We start from the raw sequence: 21,941 nt of genomic DNA, 5'->3' as shown, positions 1-21,941 counted from the left end.
GAAGAGAAACAAACATGAGATAACAGTTTTGGTTTAGGAAACAGAGCTTGAGAAAAGAAGGACAAAGGTGTTCCATTAAAGTTAGTGCTGCTGCCTTTGTGGTAGAGACTCCAGCGTCCATCTAATACTCCCCACTCTACAAGGAGATACAAAAACATGGACATATTAACATTGGGAACAGTGGTGAGGAAGGGCTTGGGAATTGTGTGGGAAGGGTTGGGGAAGGGGAATCTAGGGTTGTGGTAGGGTAAAAAAGACAAAAAAAAAAAAAAGAAGAAAAAAAACAGAATCCCACCCAAAATAATGAAACATCCTAAAACACAAGAAACATCGCTGCGATGCGCTCGTCAGGGAAGAGACCTCTCACCAGGAATTTGCGCTTCTGTTTCCAGTGGTTGCCTTGGGCGTTTGTGGCCATATGGGCCTCGGTGACGACCCGGATCAGCTCCCACTCCTCCTGCGTGGGCTCGGGTCGCTCCCACACCGTCTTCTGCAGCTCCTCGCGCCGCCGTCGCTCGCGGTTCTCCTCGATCAGCTTCCGCTTGGCTAGACGCTTACTGTCATCCAACACCACTGGAGGAACAACGACATGTTTGCACGAGCTACACACTATTGCTAAAACGTGCAAATTAAACACAAAATTGGAATATCGCGTAAAACATTTGCGAATAAAGCACCGTTTCCATCCAGTGAGTTGAAGAGAACAAAATCATCACTTGCTGATTAACTTGCGCTAAATATCACGAAGAAAAATAAAATTTGCTGCAGTAGGTGAAGGCACTAAAAATTACATAAATTACGAGCAGAGGCGGACGGTAGTGAAAGTATTTTTACTTTACTCAAGTAAATTGAAAAAGTATCTGTAGTTTATCAGTGTTTTTCTTTGGAAAACTTTACTTCACTGCATTCCAAAGCATACTTTTTACTACACTACATTTCATAAATAAAAGTTTTTTGTTTTTTTTACCTTTAATACTTAAGAGCATTAAAAATGTAGCACTTTCTTGTACTCAACTAAATCTTTGAATTACTTTTACTTGAGTAAAAGTAAGGAAGTAATAGATTTCTATGAAAATAGAATAGATTTTTATGAAAGATACGTGGTATTCGTTTTAAAAAACGACTCGTTTCAATGATTCAGAGTCAACTCTTTCTTTTGAGAGACAATAACTTTATACACGCTGCACTTTTAGATTTAAAACTCTGCAGGATGTTTTCATTCACACTGCATATTTTTCAAAAATCCATAATAGGGGCACTTTAAATGATATTTAATATGAAATGTAGTGCAGTAAAAAGTACAATATTATGCTTTGGAATGTTGTGAAGTAAAGTTTTCTAAAGAAAAACACTCTGATAAAGTACTGACACTTGAAAAGTACTTTTAAAGCAGAGTAAAAATACTTCACTACTGTCCGCCTCCGATTACAAGATGTTATCTTATTTTCAGAGCCTGCTGTTTGGGAGCGCAGTTCTGGATGTTAATTAGAATGAAGCACTTTTTTTTTTAATTAGAATGACGACATTTTTGAATGACAAAACTAGCATTTCAAATGCTTTTTTGCAGAATCAGAATCAGAATCAGAATGAGCTTTATTGCTTTTATTGTTCTAGTGACAGAAGCTCCACAGTGCAACAGAATGACAGCGACAGGACAGGACACAGATAATAAAAAGAATAATATACAAATATACAAAATAGACAATGTGCAAAAGCACAATATACAAAATATATCATTTAGTATGTACAGGTACGTTAGGTGCAAATTTGAAATGTAATGCATTTTTGATGCGCATTAATGTAAAAGTGTTTCCATCATAGTTCATGTGTATGTTTTCTTACCGGGTAAGAAATTTATCCATCTTAGTTGGGCATATCAGTTTTTTATGCGCATTTTTAGAATTGATGCATATCTTGGCATTTCCATCCAGCGGTTTTTATGCGCTATACCAAATTGCGCATAAAAATAGGTGGACGGAAACATAGCTAATGTCTGTCTGTTTATTAACCAATCAAACACAAAATCAACTTTTTGGCCACTGCTGAGATGGTAAAGTGCCTGTATTTGCAGAAAGTGTGTTACTCACAGTCTGTTGCCATGCCGACAGCGATGCATTTCTTGAAGCGACATTCTTGGCACTGGTTGCGCGTGACTTTGTCAATGATGCACTTGCCCTCATACTTGCACGCGTATGTTGGGTTCAAGTTCTTCTGAATTGTGCGTCGAAAAAAGCCCTTTAAAAACAAGAATTCATTTAATTGCTAAGCATGAACCTTCCTAGAAATATCATAACGCAGTTCAAATAGAGTGTGATATGTGTGGCGTGTAATTAATGTAATAAATAGTGTAATTAACGCCAGGGCCCCGTTATCCTAATGGGCAACATGGGCTGAAGTCCAGGGCCCCGAACAGTAGGCTCTAGACCACTCCATCTCTCCTGCTTCACAGTGAGTGGGACTCTTGTTTTGATTTCTTCAAATCAGTTTGGAGCGAACGCAGAGACGTGATTATTGATCGTAAGCACAACATCCAGCTAGAAAACATACAATCTACCTGAGGGAAGACGTCTCTAAAATTACTCAGGCCATGACATTTTTTTGTATGATGGATGAGGAATTCTCTTTGAAGGAGAGCAGGAAGAAGCCCTTTTAGTGGTGGTGAGTGATATATAAGTAAGGGATAATCAAAGGCTAGCAGTGCATTAAGCGATTTGAACACACGATGTGCCTCCGCGAAGTGCATTCAAATCGTTTAATGCACAGCTAGCCGTTGATTATCCCGTTTATGTTATGGTCATTTACCAGCATTCACATATTAAAGATGTTAGTAATATTTGCGCTGCAATATTTGACCGGAACAATAAAAATGACGGTTATTTTCGTCTGTATTACTATTCAACTGTAACTGTATGTTACTATGGTTACCAATGTTTATAGGAAGCGCATTAATATAGAACGTGATTAAACTGACCTGGAACTACCTGTGCAGTTTAACGAATTTAATAAACACCTGCCAGCCAATCAGAATCCAGTATTCAGACAGACCATGGCATAATTAATTTTGGTCACACTTTATATTAGGTGGCCTTAACTACTATTTACTTACATCAAAAAATAAGTACAATGTACTTATTGTGGTCATATTGTATTGCAAAACACTTTTGCTGCTATTGCGGTGGGATACGGGTAGGTTAGAGACAGGTTTGGTGATATGGGTAGGTTTAAGGGTGTGTTAAGGTGTAAGGGATGGGTCAACTGTGTAATTATAAATGTAATTACAGAAATTAATTACAGATGTAACTACATATAGGTATTTTTAAAAATATAAGTACAATGTAAAAACATGTATGTACACAATAAGTGCACTGTATCAAATTATTAATTTAAATGTAAGTACATAGTAGTTAAGGCCACCTAATATAAAGTGGGACCTTAATTTTATTTGCTGGGCTTTCTGATTTGTAAGATTATTACTCGATAATATTGTTTAATTTATGTAAATGATTTTTGATTACTTTTATTTATAAAGGAGGAAGGGGATGGGGGGGGGAGGGGTCCGCAGCTCCGTTAGCAAAGGCTTAACGCACCGATTAATGCACTTTTAAAAAAGTATGTAAAAATAGGGTCCATGACATGGTAAAGTGTTGATATGAAGGAATCTTCCGTATTGATTTTTAACAGATGGTTGTTGTTTTTTAATTATGCATTGCATTGTGTTGTGTTTTAGGGTTTAGGAAATATCTGTAAGTTTAACAGAAAAATTACCAGTGCATTTTTCTACAGATTTATTTCTTACAGTGTGCTGTGTAAAGAGAATAGCTGAAGCACTCACTTTGCAGCCCTCACAGGTAATGCAGCGGTAATGATAACCAGTCGCTTTGTCCCCACACACAACACACAGCTCATCCTTGTCCAGATAACTTGGTATGTACCCTATAAGAAGTTACAGATACAGTCATAAACACATTACAATAAAATAAGCAAATTTAACCTGAAAATATCTGCATGAAAATAGATAAAATTGTTTGTAAAGTTTTAAAACTATACAAAAACTCAAGATAGTCTAAATGTACCATTTATAACAGCTATATTTAGAAAGTGTGACTAAAACTAAGAGTTTGTGCAAATAATGAAAAGTACAGGAGAAAATCGAGCAATGTGAGAAAGACGAGAAATAGAAAAAAAAATTAGATCATTTTAGAAGAATGCTTTTATATTGAGACAGAACCACAAGGAAATACAAGTTAAGGCACACATAAGTTTAGGCAGCTTGCAGCAGCTCACAAATCAATCTGATCAATGAGTCTTTGGTGGAGGTCAGAAGGAGGACATGAGCTCAAACCTTCTGTTCCTCTGTCTGTGTCCTTACAAATCAATACAACATACAATACCCCAAACCTCCATCTTACACTGAAGATCAATATACTACACAATGTAGCTCCACAAGTATCTGCAACAGGTTTTTAAAAGAGTACAGTCTCTTCAAGTTCAGTCAAGAAGACTAATTCAGCAGCTTTACAATACTATAATAAAAGCTTTTCCAATACTTACTGACAGTGTTGGGGGGTAACGCATTACCAGCAACACGAGTTACGAAACCAGATTACTATTTTCAAGTTACTAGTAAAGTAGCACATTTACAAGAAAATATCCGAGTTACTATTTCAAACAAGTTTTCCCTTTGTTTCCCCATGTATTGACTGACAACTCTCCTGTCCACATGTTAAGAGAAATTGGGAGTTAGTGCAGAGCTGTTGTGTGAACATGATGTTAGACTAGATCTAGACTAAATTTGAAGTCAAGTCACCTTTATTTATATAGTGCTTTTAAGAATACAGATTGTGTCAAAGCACTTAACAGTATCAAATTGGAGGATAGAGTGTCAGTAATGTATAATGATAAGATTAAACACTCAATTTTCAGTTAAAGGCATTTCATTATTGAATTCAGAGATGTCATTGTCTAGCTCAGTTTAGTTTAAATAGTATCTGTGCAACCAAATCGGCGATAATCGCTAGAAATTAATTCAATTATGCATTGAACAAACATTTACTCATCTCAAGCACACACAAACAGATTCAGTAGTCCTTAAAATAAATAAAAACAGTGAAATGTTAAATCAGAATGTGAATAATTAAATATGTTAAATGACATAAATCCATAATCCATTTATATTAACCAAAGTCTTTGCTGCTGACCTTCGATGATCCAATTAAACCATACTGAGCAAAAAATACTTTAGACAAACATAACATAAGCCCAGCCCAGATAAGAAAAAGTAATGCACCAATTTCCATAAAAAGTAACTTACTAAGTAACACACTAGTTACTTTTACTTTACTTTGAGTTACTTTTTATGGAGTAACGCAATATTGTAATGCATTACTTTTAAAAGTAACTTTCCTCAACACTGCTTGCTAGCATTGACATATTTCTGAGTGGCACAAATTAAGGATATAACAGAGAACACAGACATAAAATGGCAGCAAAAACTATTCAGGCTCTTAGCCACACTTAAAAATATTTGAATATCATTGCACTAGAATAAAGTTATCAAAGCAGGTGTCAAGCCAAGTTGCTTGGTTTCAAATAAAATCAGAGTGTTTTCAACAATGTTACTGATAGTTTTAATGCGATGAACTAAACATGTGGTTGCTCAGCTAGAACATCTGAGGAAAACTGACTTCACACATCCACTACAAAAACAAGTCACCAAAACACCAGCTGATTACAAGTCTCTGAAAAACAGCTCAGACAAATGAAGTTAGTCCTGAGAAAAGCTACTTCAGCTTGTCTTCAGTATCGATTGCAATGACACATCTGCAAAGTATCCAAATTCTACTTAGGACTGCTGTACATCTCATCAATCCCCAAACGTCAGACAACAAAACACTACTTTTAAAGTTGTAAATCAAAATGAAGAGTTCATTTGCAAAAACGGATAACTCTGTTTTTCAAAAATCATGTTTTTCATTGTGCATTCCAATTAATCTCAATCAAATTGCAGTTGGGTTATTTTGATTAGGTTAAAAATTACCAAAAATACAGCTTACTGACACAATAAAACATGATAAAAAACATGATTTTTGAAAATGGTAAAAAAAAACAGAGTTATCCGTTTTTTGCAAATAAACTCTTCAAATATCACTTAATCCGATCTCACATTTAAACACAGAACTTGCTGACTATAATTGCGGAGTACATTATTTTTTGACTGAGATATTAGACCATTACACACTGGCATCCACCTAAAAACATGCCAATTATAAGCTCAAGAAAAGACAAAACTCTGGCACCCAACAGAACCTCTATGCTTCTTCTAAAGCCTGCGATACCTTTCTTGTGAGGGCCCTGCATCCACTGCATCTGAGAGAAGTCTGGCCTGCCGTCAGAGTAGTAGTCTGGTTGGTGGAAGTGACTGAGAGGCACCTCCATAGAGCACAACTCGCTCTTGAACACAGGGTTTCCCCCAGTGAACGGGCACCCATAGGGCTGGCTGGGCGGCCAGGCCTGCTCCATGTTGGGAGGATGATGGTGTAACGGCTGCGGCTCACAGCGAGCGAAACCCGGCCCTTCGCCAGCGTACATGCAATACTCGCCTCCGGGAGGCACAGCATATCCCCCATTCACACCGTGGCCTATGTCATACACATCTGACATGCAGTAATTCATTACGAAAATCTTCAAAGGCACAAGCACACACAAAAATATTTAAAAATCTCAAGTTAACGCGGCCGAAACGTCCGAGCTCAATGCACTTGAGCAGAATGCGATCGGCGGTCGCATTGGCGACATGAAGTCATGAAGCAAACTGCGTGAAAATTTTCTGGAGGACACCGGCTCTTATATATGGAGAATCCACCCGCCCCACTCGCCCCTCGCCCTGCCAAATTGGGTGGAAGATTTCTGAGCACGCTCTCTTAATCTGACACCGGACAAATCCAAGAGGTTGAACAGCCGGGGGACACATCCTCGGACGCAAGGCCGTCATACATGTGCATGACGCACCTTCAAACAGATCAGACCACGCTAATGTCGCCATCAGACCCAGCCTGGCTAAGATGGTGAGATTACAATCACAATCACAAAAAGCTGAAGTCTATTGATTTCAGATATGAGGCGCTTCAAGCGCTGGTCTTAAGCTGTGATCGGTCATATTGATCGTCATTTGGCCTAATCCTAGATGGAGTGACTCGTGACACATGGGTTTCAGACATTTACTGATGCATAACTTCATGCAAATGACCATGCAATGAATAAAATGTGGGCCTGTCCTGTCATCAGTCCATTTACTGTCCTATAGAAAAACACACTTTTATACATGCACACAGAATCAGAATGCATTACCACAGAAGATAGATGATTATTTCTTTTGAAGTTTTTGTTCGTACAAACAAACTAAATGTGTTGATAGTTGTGCACTTACAATGGAAGTGTACTAGAAGACCACTGTATGCAACTATATACTTATTTTGGTTACACTTTATTTTAAGGTGTTCTTGTTACAGTGTAATTATACATTTAAGAACTGAGTAATATTAATTAACCACATGTACCTACTATATGGTTAGGGTTAGGATTAGGGTTTGATTTAGGGTTACTTGCATGTAATTATGCATAATTTATTGTTGTTATAGTAGTAAGTACATGTAACGTGTAACAAGGACACTGTAAAATAAAGTGTTACCCGACATTCTTTTGTAATCTTAACTGTAATACAAATGTAACTTCTATATAACCTTAAATTAATACAAGTAACATTGAAATGTATTATGAAATCCATTAAACTGTCACCACACATTTTATTCAGCCAACAATACAATTTATTTTTTACTCTCCCTAGCTTCAATCACTGTCTACATACTGAAGTCACAAAAAAAAAATCTTCAGGAATATACAATAAAACAGTGCTCTGTGGTGGAAACTGGGTTATGACACTGAGAGTTAAGACAGCCAAAGTGAGCAGCAGGTAACAGCTGTTTTTAGCAAGGGCTCCTGAGGCAAAGCCCCTCCACAACAGCCTGATACCAGTTTAACTTTTTGATGAGGTGACCGTCTCACATAAGCCTAATCGTCACAGGGATTTCATAAAGACTTTAACTGCCAAAAACAACATTCAGACACATTAACACACATCCGAACAATCTGTCTCTGCTCTGTGCTTGAACAAAAAACACAACCTCCAAATATTTACAAGATATATTTTCAGTATATGTGATTTATACTATGATATAGAATACATCAAAATACCACATAACACATCTAAGAAATCGTTTTCAGATTAGGAATCTTGAAAAGCTGGTAACACTTTAGTATAGGGACCAATTCTCACTATTAATTAGTTGCTTATTAGCATGCCTATTATTATTGGCTTATCATTAGTGCTTATAAAGCACATATTCTGCATGACCATATTCTACATCCATAATCCTACACAATACATAAACTTAACAACTACCGCACTAACTATTCATAAGCAGCAAATTAGGAGTTTATTGAGGCAAAAGTCATAGTTAATGGTTTGTTAAGAGCGAGAATTGGACTCTCAATGCTTTATTGATTTGCTTAATTTATTTTTTAAACTGAGTGGGTGTAAATGGTTAAAGTGCACTAGATCATGATAGGTAAACTGCATTAAACATCTAGTGTTCTGGATTAGAGCCTGTGTCCTTTGACAGCCCTTCGCCACTTTGGGCATTTCCACCTAATTGCATACGATCATTATCCAATTGTAAAGGATTTCTATGCCCAGTAATTAAAATATCCAGGACTGTTAATGTTCATGACATTGCAGATGTTAACCCTCAACATCCAAACCCAGGTTTAAAACGAACACATACAGTTACTTTGGACTGCAGTTATCATAACGTAAAATCTTGCTGAAGAAGAAAAATTACGAACTTACCAAAAATAACACACCTAGATTTAAGGAAGAAACGTCCTCCCACAATCCCAACCGCAACCTCCTCAAAACCTCAAAGATGATTGATCCATCACAGACCACTGGAGATCCTAAAGTTACCCAATAATCAAGAACTTGATTTTGAAAACACCTCCATAACCCTACCGCTCACTCTCGGTCGTTGGTTTATGTAGGAACTGTGTGTTCAGTTTGGCAGGTCTGAGTGATTATGCACAGACTAGCGTGTTTTCCACCAATTTATTCCCTCTGGGATCAATCACTTGAGGTCCCGGGGTTCAAGGCTGGTCATGTTCAGTTTTCGGATGGTGGCCCTCATAGCACTGGGGATAGGGCCTGGGTTGACATGGCTTCCTGAGCCAGATGTCCCCAGCATTACCTGAACAGAGAGCGCTTCGCTGAGGCCACCTTAAACACACGGCCAGGGTGACCTGAGGGAAAGACCAAAACAACACGCTCTCATCCCTACAAGACTCCCCAGCCTTACCGATGACTCCCAACAACACAAAGACAAAAGACCCACAGCGAGAGACTCGTGATGACTCAATGTGATTTACAAGAGAATCAAAGCTACAAGCTGTCACGGCAAGAGGCCTTGATCAATACTATTAGTGATCTAGACATAACCGATCAATATGGTTACTGATCTAGACATAATTCAGCCACTGTTCAGAGCAAATCAAGGGCAGTGATCAATGAACTAATCATCTTAATTTCATAATCTGTGGCAAATGAAGACCAGTGTCAGGTTAGGACTGCTGGCAGAATATCTTCATTCAGTGTACTAGTAAAATGGGGGGTTGAGACTGGTAATAAAATAAGCTTAGTCTGCAAGAATGTAACTTTTGTAAGAAAAACATGGGTAACACTTTAGTATAGGGAGCAATTCTCACTATTAACTAGTTGTTTATTAGCATGCCTATTATATTAATAATGCACATATTCCGCATGAGCATATTCTACATCTCTAATCCTACCCAATAATTTAACAACTACATTAATAACTATTAATAAGCAGCAAATTAGGAGTTTATGGAGGCAAAAGTCATAGTTAATGGTTTGTTAATAGTGAGAATTGGACCTTAAAATAAAGTGTGACCAAAACATGTATTGCATGTATGAGCTGCTTTCCTAGACAGCATTTTAAGGCATAACAAGCACATTTTCAGCATTAGGACTGTTTCACAACGAGCAAAATGAGGCTGCCTTATGAGTTACCTCAAATTACCCTAAATCTTAAGCAGCACTGCATGTATACTTTGCAGAAAAGATCATCCTAGAACTCAATGTGACAAGCTCTAATCATTAGAGATTAATTACAGAGCAATTTTGCATTTAATAGTGGCAATAAATATATTACAAAAACAAAAAACACCACATTATTTCGCCAAAAATTTGTTATTTTATATTTAAATATATTATTATCCACCTTTTTCCTACGCCCAGTGATGCTCTGTGCAAATTATGGGAGTAACTTTTGTAAACAATCAGCAAAAGGTTTGCTCTATGAACGCAATAATAATCATTTTCCAAAACTGGGTACAATGAGGTGACATTATTTTACTCACCCTTCAACCATCGAGCAATTGAAAGTGTAAACACATTAACAAATTACTTTCAACAAATCATGAATAACTCCTTAAGATCCTCCTCCTATCCGCAGGAAAATTACTTTTAATTTTGGAAAAAATACAGAAAAACTGTGAACACAGAGGAATTTGGCTACAGTTGTCCTCTCCTGAACCACAGACACCGTCAGAGGCGTCTTACCTGGGCTAAGGAGAAGAAGAACTGGACTGTTGCCCAGTGGTCCAAAGTCCTCTTTTCAGATGAGAGCAAGTTTTGTATTTCATTTGGAAACCAAGGTCCTAGAGTCTGGAGGAAGGGTGGAGAAGCTCATAGCCCAAGTTGCTTGAAGTCCAGTGTTAAGTTTCCACAGTCTGTGATGATTTGGGCTGCAATGTCATCTGCTGGTGTTGGTCCATTGTGTTTTTTGAAAACCAAAGTCACTGCACCTGTTTACCAAGAAATTTTGGAGCACTTCATGCTTCCTTCTGCTGACCAGCTTTTTAAAGATGCTGATTTCATTTCCCAGCAGGATTTGGCACCTGCCCACACTGCCAAAAGCACCAAAAGTTGGTTAAATGACCATGGTGTTGGTGTGCTTGACTGGCCAGCAAACTCACCAGACCTGAACCCCATAGAGAATCTATGAGGTATTGTCAAGAGGAAAATGAGAAACAAGAGACCAAAAAATGCAGATGAGCTGAAGGCCACTGTCAAAGAAACCTGGGCTTCCATACCACCTCAGCAGTGCCACAAACTGATCACCTCCATGCCACGCCGAATTGAGGCAGTAATTAAAGCGATAGGAGCCCCTACCAAGTATTGAGTACATATACAGTAAATGAACATACTTTCCAGAAGGCCAACAGTTCACTAAAAATGTTTTTTTTATTGGTCTTATGAAATATTCTAATTTGTTGAGAGTGAGTTGGTGGGTTTTTGTTAAATGTGAGCCAAAATCATCACAATTAAAAGAACCAAAGACTTACTACTTCAGTCTGTGTGCACTGAATTTATTTAATACACGAGTTTCACAATTTGAGTTGAACTACTGAAATAAATGAACTTTTCTACGACATTCTATTTTATTGAGATGCACCTGTAAAACTGTAATTTGCGAACAAGGAAATTTGAATGTAAACCAGTAAATTCAACACACTACTATTAAAATCTGTTTTGTAAATTTAACATACTGACAACCACCATAATAATGCAGGTGGTAAAAGAGAAAGCCACATGAAGAATCAAAGCTCATCACAAGTAGCTTCGCCACAAGCAGAAATATTGTATATAGAAGGTGCACAGAGTCATTCACGCAAACACAAAACACCATCATGGTAACACACGATACTTTCATTAAACAACAGATGTTATTTTTCTTTCAACTAGAAAGATATTTAAATTGTTCTGCCCTTACGTCCATGACATTGACTCATTGCAAAGCTGTTTTGGCAATCTTTCCAGCTTTTAGCACTGAATGTGCTCTTGGATGGTTAGATGGGCTAATGTAGAAGCAAATAACTTTAAACAAATAACTTAAAAATAACCCCCTTTGTATTGCATTGCATATTATATGTTCAAGGATGACAGATGGATATGCAGACATGCTATTTATGACCGGATGTAACTTTTGATACTTTGCAGTAAAAGTAGCTCTCCTATTGACTTTTTCCTATAAGTGCGGCTCTCATGAAAAAAATAGTGAGGACCACTGGGTTAGATCTTTTACAGTTTTTCCCTGTATATAGTACGGGAACTTACTGTTAACCTATTAACAGTTTTTACAAAATTTTACAGTTAAAACTACACTTATTTTTTACAGTGCAGCATCCGTGTGAAAACAAACCCGGAAAGAGACATAAGGATTTGGGAGAAAAAATGAAAGGTTCTTAGTGCATTCCAGAGAATTATGCATGGTTTATATCGTAAATTCAATCGGGAGAGCAGACCAAGAATGCACAGTATATGTTGTCTTTTTTTATTTACTTACAGCGGAATACAAAGGAAACATGAAAATAATCAGGAGGAAAATAACACAGCGGGCTGAAAAGAGCTATTCTATAGATATTGTTATATCACACCATATTAATATACCAAATGTCGCATATTCTTCTGACTTCTGAAAATGTACAGCCCATTCAGTCAAAATGATGGATAAGGATTATTTGTAGTGCAATCTTATGATTTGAAATGATTTGTTGCAGTCTTTTTGAGTGGAACTTCCCCAAAACTGGAAGCGTCTCCCATTATTTAAAAAGCAAGCAGGCTCGTTAGGAAAAAGGTGGATAGCCTTACGTGTGCTAATGCCACAGGCTTGTTCGCTCTTCAACCACATTATTTATTGTAAGAATGTTTAAATGACAGCCGCTTCCAGTTATATTAGTGGTACAAAAAAATGTATTATGCTCACATTATTATAATTCATCATTTTTATCATTTTAAGCATACTGAGCAAATATAGTTTTACAGTTTACTGCACTTAGCATTAGCAGGCATCACACACACCAATGCTCCGGCCTACGATTGCTCTTTAGACGGGACTGTGAATAAGAGAGCAAGACACTGAAATCATCAGTCCTCAAGCCTGTCTCAGTGGCATACACAAGCTTTGCATGACCATAAGAGGAATAAAGATAGCTTGACTCAGACTTAACCAAGGATAAATTACACAGTTATGAAATACTTTCCATAAGTGATGTTTTCTAAATATCCTCTCTAATGAGCACCACAAAGCCAATCAAATCTTCCAACCCAACTGAACCAAAGAAATCTATTGCACTAATAGTGCAATTCAGATGAGTTTCAACCATGCAGAGTTGATCAAGTTTGACCACACTGCAAAACCCCCACAAAACCTGCAGGACCCAGTTGAATTAAAACCAGAATTTGTCTTTCCAAAGAAATATGCATCTACAGCCATCCTCTGGAAACAACACTTTGTCAATGAGGCGATGATACTTGCAAGCAGGGGTTTAGGAGAAAAATTGAAAAAATTTGACACTTAGTGTCAAAAGGTTTTGCCACCCCTGCTTAACTCCTAACCCTAAAGACAAGTAGGGCTGTGAACAGGGAAGGATGGAGGATTAGGAGGTTAATTAGAGGGTCAGAAGTAATCTCTATCTCACAGGATCAATAGAACGCTAACCAGATGCAGAAATATGGACAAGAACCTGAGAGAACTGGTTCACAGCATCTGGGATCTGGCATCTAGCCATACCAGTCAAAATGGGTTCAAGTATAGTCACATTTATGTACATAAAGCTGTATATACTACAGATTGTTTCGAAACAACTTCACAGCAATACATAGGACAATAACCCCATTAATTTTGTAAAAAGAGAATAAATTCAACTTGTAAAGCAGCTCTACAGAGGATAATAGATTCAGCTCAATTCAGTTCAGTAACAGTGTCAGTGTTGCAATATTAGTGTTATCCTCCAGCTTAATTCAGTTCAAATTTAGCTTTCATCCGAGAAGCTGAACTGATAATACTATTGAATATTAATTCATATTAACCCCGTTTCTGGTCTTTGGGACCAGAATTAGAAAACACTTGTCAGCCGGATGCCTGCGGCAGATTTCAGGTTTCTAAAATTTGCATATCACTAGGCAAAAGACTAAAGAGGTTCAGGTTTGTGTGTCTGTAGCTTGTTGACTCTCTTCAGATCGGCCTGCCAAAAACATCAGGATTAAAGTCTATTGGGATGAAAGTCTATCTTTGGGTGCAACGGTGCTTTCTGTTCGACCTGTAAATAAATCTGAGTAACACTTTATTTTACGGTGTCCTTGTTACACGTTACATGCACTTACTATTATAGTAACAATAAATTATGCTTAATTACATGCAAGTAAACCTAAATCAAACCCTAATCCTAACACATAACCATATAGTAAGTACATGTAGTCAATTAATATTACTCAGTTCTTAAATATATGGTAACACTTTATTTTAGGGTTTCTTAACTAGTTGCTAATTAACATGCATATTAATAGAATATTAGCCATTTATTAAGTAATTAAGCACATGTTAATGCCTTATTCTACACAACCTTATTCTACATCCCTAATCCTACCCAATACCTACACTTAACAACTGCCTTACTAGCTATTAATAAGCAGCAAATTAGGAGTTTATTGAGGGAAAAGTCATAGCTAATAGTTAATAAGTGTTCCCTATTCTAAAGTTTCACCAAATATATAATTACACTGTAACAAGAAACACCTTAAAATAAAGTGTAACCCAAATCTGACAAATTTTTAGGACTGGTAATATTTCTAATGAATCTATATACATGATATCCAAATAAATTCAATCACATCTATCAACATTTCCACACATGAATGAAGATCATTTAGAGACACTGCATTACAAAAGCACTGAATGGACAAAGCATGGCATTACAAATCAATGTAAAGTTTTATTTTATTTAATTTCCATAACATTGACCATCATCCAACAGTCCATGCAGAAAAAAACATTTTACTAGTTTATCAGTCAGTATTCCCAGAAATACTGGGACCATCTGCATACATAAGGTTACTATGTTAAGACTTAAGTGTCTTAAGAACCATTTTGATCAATTAGAAGTCAGCCAAGGGGTGATTAGTGTTGCGTTTTTTTAGATCCACATTCGACTATTGGGCATTTTTACGTAGCTGACTTAAAAAATGATAACCAGTCTTAAAAAAACTAAATCAGATGACAGTCTTGTAAGACTAATCTAAGCAGTTTATGCAACCAGCCACTGTTTACACACAAAGCCTTCCAGTATATTATCTGTGCTTATTTAATTATTGGTCCACATGCATGTGCAGACTGACTGAAAGACGATGTTGAGTGTTCAGGGAAAAGAGATTTCAGGAAATTTCTTTTGATTCATTATGTCGTGATATTGTTTAAAAAAAGTATCTCTTTAGTAACGAATTAAAAGATTAAAGACACAAAAGCCTCTTTAAGGACATCAGTTTCCATAAACGCGAAATACAAGTGACCCTGTCAGCGGAAGCCAAAACAAGCGATTCTGATTATATTATTAGATTATATCTGAGTCATCATGAGCTGGAAGGGACGGCTGATTCTGGGAATTCTTGTTAGCGAACACAAACAGCATCTCGTCAACAAAGCAACCCAAAGATAGTACACACGAACACCACGCTACAAAAAATGTCTACTGCATATACTCTGTTGTGAATTTACAAGCTTTCTTTGCTGCAGTGCACTGTGCAATTTACCCTGATCACATCAATATTAAAACATGTTACATGCAGAACATCTGACAGGTTGAAGGATCATGCACAGAAAAGACGGGCTGGGCAGAAGTGTTTCAGACTGGCGTGTCAGAGCTAAAGCAGGATCAGCACCACATGCTCTAAATTACACATCTAATGCAACAAAACGATTGGAAAAGATGATGAATGACATGCACAAAACAGATGCCCTTCTTTTTCAAAATGATGCTGCATCGAACACAAAGATGGAAATTTACTAGCACTATATTTCAATGTAAAAACCTGCATCTACCAACCCACAACCTAGTTTGAGCAGGTGCTATCAGTAGTGTTTTAGCTCTATACAAAGAGAATTTAAATGAAAGTCAAAGCCATTCTTGCTCATGTTTACTCTCAGTAAAAGCAACAGTAATAGTGATGAATAGCGATGTAAACGCCACTAATCAGAAGATGTGTGCTGGTTTATTTCTTTCCATTGACAGGATGGAGACCATAGTGACACATGTTGACCTTAACATAGTCTGACGCTCTTCACAACAATGGCACAAAAACAACAAAGGCCGTTATCACGCTGAAGCGGGAGGATTTGTCACTCTCAATTAGCATTGGTGGGACGGCCGATGCTCTGTCCCAAGGGGCCCGTCATGCAACAGATGGCCAGCGAACAGCATCATGATATCATGCACATCACACTCGTACTCACAGGCCACTTACACAAACACACACAAACACACATGGAGAACGAGCCGCACTGACATCGATCCATACACCTGGTAACTAAGAAGACCTACAGAGATGAACTTAACCTCTGATTAACTAGCAGGGTCAGAAAGAAATGAGAGTTTTCAAAATCCAAATTTAAAACGTCATTTATTGCTCTTCCACCATGGTCCATACAATGAAAATTCATCTATTAAAACAGCTTTACATAGGGAGAAATATGCTGCTGTTCAGGGTTGGTAAGATTTTTTTATGTTCCCTTTAAGTCCCTTATGTTCACCAAGGCTGCAATTATTGGATTAGAAATACAGTAAAACAGCACATTGTTGAACACTAATATGTTTTCTATGTGAATATATGTAGTTTTTAAAATGTAGTTTTTTCCTGTGATCAAAGCTGAATTTTCAGCATCATTACTCATCTTCAGTGTCACATGATCCTTCAGAAGTCATTCTAATATGCTGATGTGCTGTTCAAGAAATATTATTATGATGATTATTACGATGTTGAAAACATTGATTAAAGTGAATACCAGGATTAAAGTGCCCCTATTATGGATTTTTGAAAATGACCTTTCATGCAGTGTGTAACACTCTAAGTGAATGAAAACATCCTGCAAAGTTTTAAATCTGAAAGTACTCCGTGTATAAAGTTATTGTCTCTCAAAAGAAAGAGTCTACTCTGAATCATTGAAACGAGTCCTTTTTAAAACGAATCCCAAGCCGTTTCATGTTGACGTCAACATGAAACATTAGCATATTGTCCGCTCACTTGTTGGTCTTTTCGCGGTCTGAATGAAAATGCAAATTCATTCTTTGCCACTAGGTGCCGCTTTTGGAGCATTAAAAATAGCGGTTTCTCCGGTAACGCTGCACACAAAGCAGCACTGCGCTCACAAACACTGCTTTATCAGGCATTACAGGCAAGATGAAATGAAAATGAGACTAATCGACCAATCACCACAGATTAGCATCACGCAAAAGAGGGGTTTGGAAAAATTAATCGTTGAGCGACTCGTTTGGGAGTCGTTGAGCAAGCAAGGTAAAAATAAATGCATATTATAAGACATAGAGTGTTTCTTGACCTTGTATGCATGTCAACCTGTTGTTGGGGACTCCCAAAACCAAAATATGAACCTTTCATAACCCATAATAGGGGCAACTTTCATTGTTAAACCTGGATAAATTGTGTGCCGTGTGAAATGTGAATCAAAATAAGCCAGAATTCAGTTGAACCGGGCTTTAGAATGACCCAGGGTTAAATATTTCAAGTGTGAAAACTAACAGCCTTTTTGTAACTTAATAAATGAGAGAAACTCCCACAAAACAGTTCTAACAAATTCCAACAAAGCAAAAATAAAAAAATCAGATCCGATCATGTGTCACAGAGAGCTGGATGTAAAATGAGACTCTGGGTATCTTGAATATTATTAGCAATATTAAACCTGCATGTTAACCAGAAGGTCTTCTAAAGAGTAATTGTTTTGTCCTACAAATAACTCAAGAGAATCCTTCATACGTAAGGCGATACATACTTTACAACAAATTTTAATTGCTTGATTGTATATCATCACAAAATGTTAAATATATTAAATAACACCAAGCAATATATCCACACACTCACATAAAGCAAAATCTTGATTGTTTATAATGTCACAATTATCACACAGCTCTAATCTGCTAAATACAACTAAAACAGGAAGATATTCAGATATGGCAAAGATTATCATCACGACTTTCTGTTTTGACTATTGTGCCAAAAACACACCTAAAAACAACAACAACAACAAACTCACTCTGCACTTTTAAAAAGTCTCAAAACACTTTGTTCATTTCGGCCTTTCCTTCATGGAATTTATTGTATTTTGTTTATTAGTTTATTTATATTCTGCATGAATCATTTTCTGTGAATGCACACATGTATTTTGGAAAGCACTTTGTAAACACTGTTTTTAAAAGGTGCTATAGAAATAAAGCTTTACTTACTATTGGTCACTGACAGTGACTGTATTGGACTTGCAGCTGGGCTGCAATATGCTTTTACTGCCCCCTAGAGGAAGACTGAAAAGTGCAGTATATTGGATAAATAAGAATGAAACAATGATTTCCAGTCTAATGTAGGCCTGCAACTTCATTCTGGATCATGAATGAAGTGTTGCTCAATGATTTAACACTGTATCATCAGTGTTAGAAAGCAAGTTACGAGTCACTGCAAAAGGGGCTCAGGAAAGAAGTTAGTTCTCAGAAAAGCCTACAAGTAGCATTTGTTTGGAGATGCAACTTGTTTTAATATTTTTTATTAAAGCAATAAAATGGAAGTTATTATGACTTAGGTGTCCAGATACTGTAGTTTCTTTTTTCTTTTTCTTTTGAAGAGTTTATCTATTATTTAAAATATCTGACATCAAAACATTTAATCTAACAAACAAAAATTTGCTTGTGCTGTCCTTAAAAATGAATGAGACTTGCTTTGTTGATACTGTAGATAAGTATCTAAATGCTTTTAGCAGCCACTATAGAGCAGCATGGTGAACATTAGTATTTTAGAAAGAACAAAGCACAGGGTATTGTGTTGCACTAATATAGGCCACTATGATATGAAAGCAACAGTAAAAGTGCTCCAGTATCAGCTTTTATTATAACTTTGGCAAAGAGCAAACTGAGTAAACAGTTTAGTCAAAAGTTAGTCAACTAAATTTATTTATTAATTCAATTAATTTTTTCATTGAAAAACAAAACAAAAGAAATCGTTATGTGTTTATATATGTAATATATATATATATATATATATGTGTGTGTGTGTGTGTGTGTGTGTATGTACAGTATGTATATGTGCCTGGTCATGCATATTTAATATGATCTCAAAATAATCACGTATCTCGGGCTTGGGTTTAAAATACTTACACACTAAATGTTTTAATACATACACGTTAAAGATTTTGCATTTTGCAGATAAGATTATAATGACTTTTTATGCCCTTACATTTGATCAAACTCATTTTAAAACTTTAAGGACCCAAGGGAACTGTTAAAACTAAAGATATCCTTTATGAACAATCAAATGAACAATCACAACAACTGAAATAAGATCATTCTGACCACAGTGGAAAGAAAACAAATGTAATACTGAAATTTGCAACAGTCACTTTTTTACCATCCAATCAATTGCAGATGAACAAAATCATCCATCCCTCCATTTTTTTTTTTTTCTTTTCTGGTTGAATGTGCTGATTGACTCAGAAATATGTCACATTAGTAAGTAAAATGAGGTTAACACTCTTCCGTCTCTGACATGATGATCTATATTCCCTCATAAAACACCCACTATACCAGCACTTCACGAAAGAGAGAGAAGAGAGAGACAGAGGAGGATAAATGGATGATGGAGGGTGTAACTGTACCATTCTGCATGGCCTCATCTTTCCAGCGGGAGGTGCATTTGTCTGCTTGCTCTAAAATAAATGGGAGAGGCACATCATACTTTATTATAATGACATTTAGAGAAAGAGAGAGAGAAACAGCTTGTAAACACAATTTGAGAAACTCAACAATAAGGGTCTAAGGTCTGATGGCCTGCACTGTCTGTGTGTTACAGGAAACTCAGAAGCAGCCAGGATTCAGACCAGGAGACTTGGGTATATCTTCTTCAGCAGGATCTGTTTAATGAATTCATTTATTTAAGAGCACTTTGTTCCTTTATTTGCTTCAGCTTGCTGTGTCATTTCTGGCCTGGAGGACATGAGTTCTACTATTACTGAAAAGTAATAGTCAACGGGCAACCAGGTGAGACACAGGGCACACGACTGCTCTAAAATATCCAGACAGAAATTTGTGACCCATTCTCAATGGGAAAGTGCCCCAGCAACGTTGCTCAAAAAAAGTTGCCCCATGTAGCATCGGCCTAAAACTCCGGTCAAAACTTTGGGATCTGTGAGATTTTTTTAATGTTTCTGAATGTCTTTTCTGCTCACCAAGGTTGCATTTATTTGAACAAAAATACAGTAAAAATTGTAAAATAGTATTACAATTTAAAAGAACAGTTTTCTATTGTAATATAATTTAAAATGTAATTTATTCCTGTACGTGAAAGCTGAATTTTCAGCATCATTACTCCAGTCTTCAGTGTCACATGATCCTTCAGAAATCATTCTAATATGCTGATTTGAGCTCAAGAAACATTTCTGATTATCATCAATGCTGAAAACAGTCGTGCTGCTTCATAATTTTGTGGAGACCATGATTCAGTACCATTCAACAGTTTGTGGTAAGTAAGAAAACTAAATTCATTTTATTCATCAAGGATGCACTACATTGATCGAAAGTGACAGTAAAGACATTTATAATGTTACAAAGATTTATATTTCAAATAAATGTTGTTCTTCTGAGCTTTCTATTCATGAAAGAATCCATTTGTAATAATATTTCACAATTTGTACTGTCTATTTTGGAACGAAAAGCTACAAAACATGTTTATTCGGTCTTTAATTTATATTTATTTTTTTATTATTGTCTCAGTATGACCACTGAAAATATGGCCACAATTAAAAATCATCTACCCAAACGATCTGAAATGAGCAGAAACATAAATACTTATTATTGAGCCCTGAAGACAGCAAGGCAAAAATCAGTGTATCTCTGCATCTGAGACGATGTCTTCAGCGCTGTTTTTTAGAAAACGCTAAAAATAAGGCAATTAGGAAACTGAAAGCCAGACATGATTCAGTCCAAAGATCACAATCTAAGGAAGACGTGCTGAACACACAGGCAACTCTGTGTTGACAGAACACACACATGCATACTTTGATAACACACACAGGTAGGAACTGGGTCAAAGAAAGTGTCAGATATTGCTGCAATGTTGACCTTTTTTATTTATTACACTTCAACTAGCTAGAACAGACCTCAATGAAACACTTTAGATTAGGGAACACTATTCACTATTATTTACTTGCTGATTAGCATATTACCAGCATGTTGGCTGTACTTATAAAGCACATAATAATGCCTTATTCTGCATGACCATTAACATAATTAAAAATGTACTTCTGTGCTTCTCATATTGCTGCATGATAACGACAAACATATTTTAATATTTAGTTGATTATTTCCCCAAATGTATTTCCCAATATTGATTTTGATTCTAATTTGCGTTAATATACTTATTTTGAGTGGGGCAACTGCAGGCCACATTTGACTGTTTACAAATGTACTGTACGTGTCTACATAGCCTACCCAAGACAAGCTGAGAAGTGTGATCCTGTATTACTTTATTGCAGCAGAAAAATAAAAAAATCTATCAACCCTGCACAATGAATATGCTATTTGTATTTAATCTTATTGATTAATCGATAAGTTCTCAGTGTCGGGTGATTCATGTTCAACAGGAGTAGAATTCAATAATGCTGTAATCATCAATTTTCAAGTTATTCATTACAAGCTATAATTGTAATCTTTATTATTCATTTGATAAATGTCCAGCCTTAGTAATGCAAGTCTCATAAGTGTGT

The 21,941-nt window shown here is 36.5% G+C and overlaps 1 protein-coding gene across 4 annotated transcripts in view; it reads right to left on the bottom strand.

Moving 5' to 3' along the window:
* The window catches only part of LOC131526168 (thyroid hormone receptor beta), a 114,199-nt gene that overhangs the window by 13,274 nt on the left and 78,984 nt on the right, over positions 1-21,941 (bottom strand). For all 4 annotated transcript variants that reach the window (XM_058754308.1, XM_058754310.1, XM_058754307.1 and 1 more), the window contains 4 exons: positions 19,836-19,886; positions 3,833-3,933; positions 2,088-2,235; positions 368-573 (listed from right to left, as the gene is read on the bottom strand). In XM_058754308.1, coding sequence (XP_058610291.1) covers positions 368-573; positions 2,088-2,235; positions 3,833-3,933; positions 19,836-19,886 — 506 coding nt within the window. The remainder of the gene's footprint in view (positions 1-367; positions 574-2,087; positions 2,236-3,832; positions 3,934-19,835; positions 19,887-21,941) is intronic.

Source organism: Onychostoma macrolepis, chromosome 19 (assembly GCF_012432095.1).
Source record: "Onychostoma macrolepis isolate SWU-2019 chromosome 19, ASM1243209v1, whole genome shotgun sequence".
Lineage (NCBI taxonomy): Eukaryota > Metazoa > Chordata > Actinopteri > Cypriniformes > Cyprinidae > Onychostoma > Onychostoma macrolepis.
Note: the sequence above shows the minus strand (reverse complement) of the source record. Positions and strands in the feature narration are given on the sequence as shown.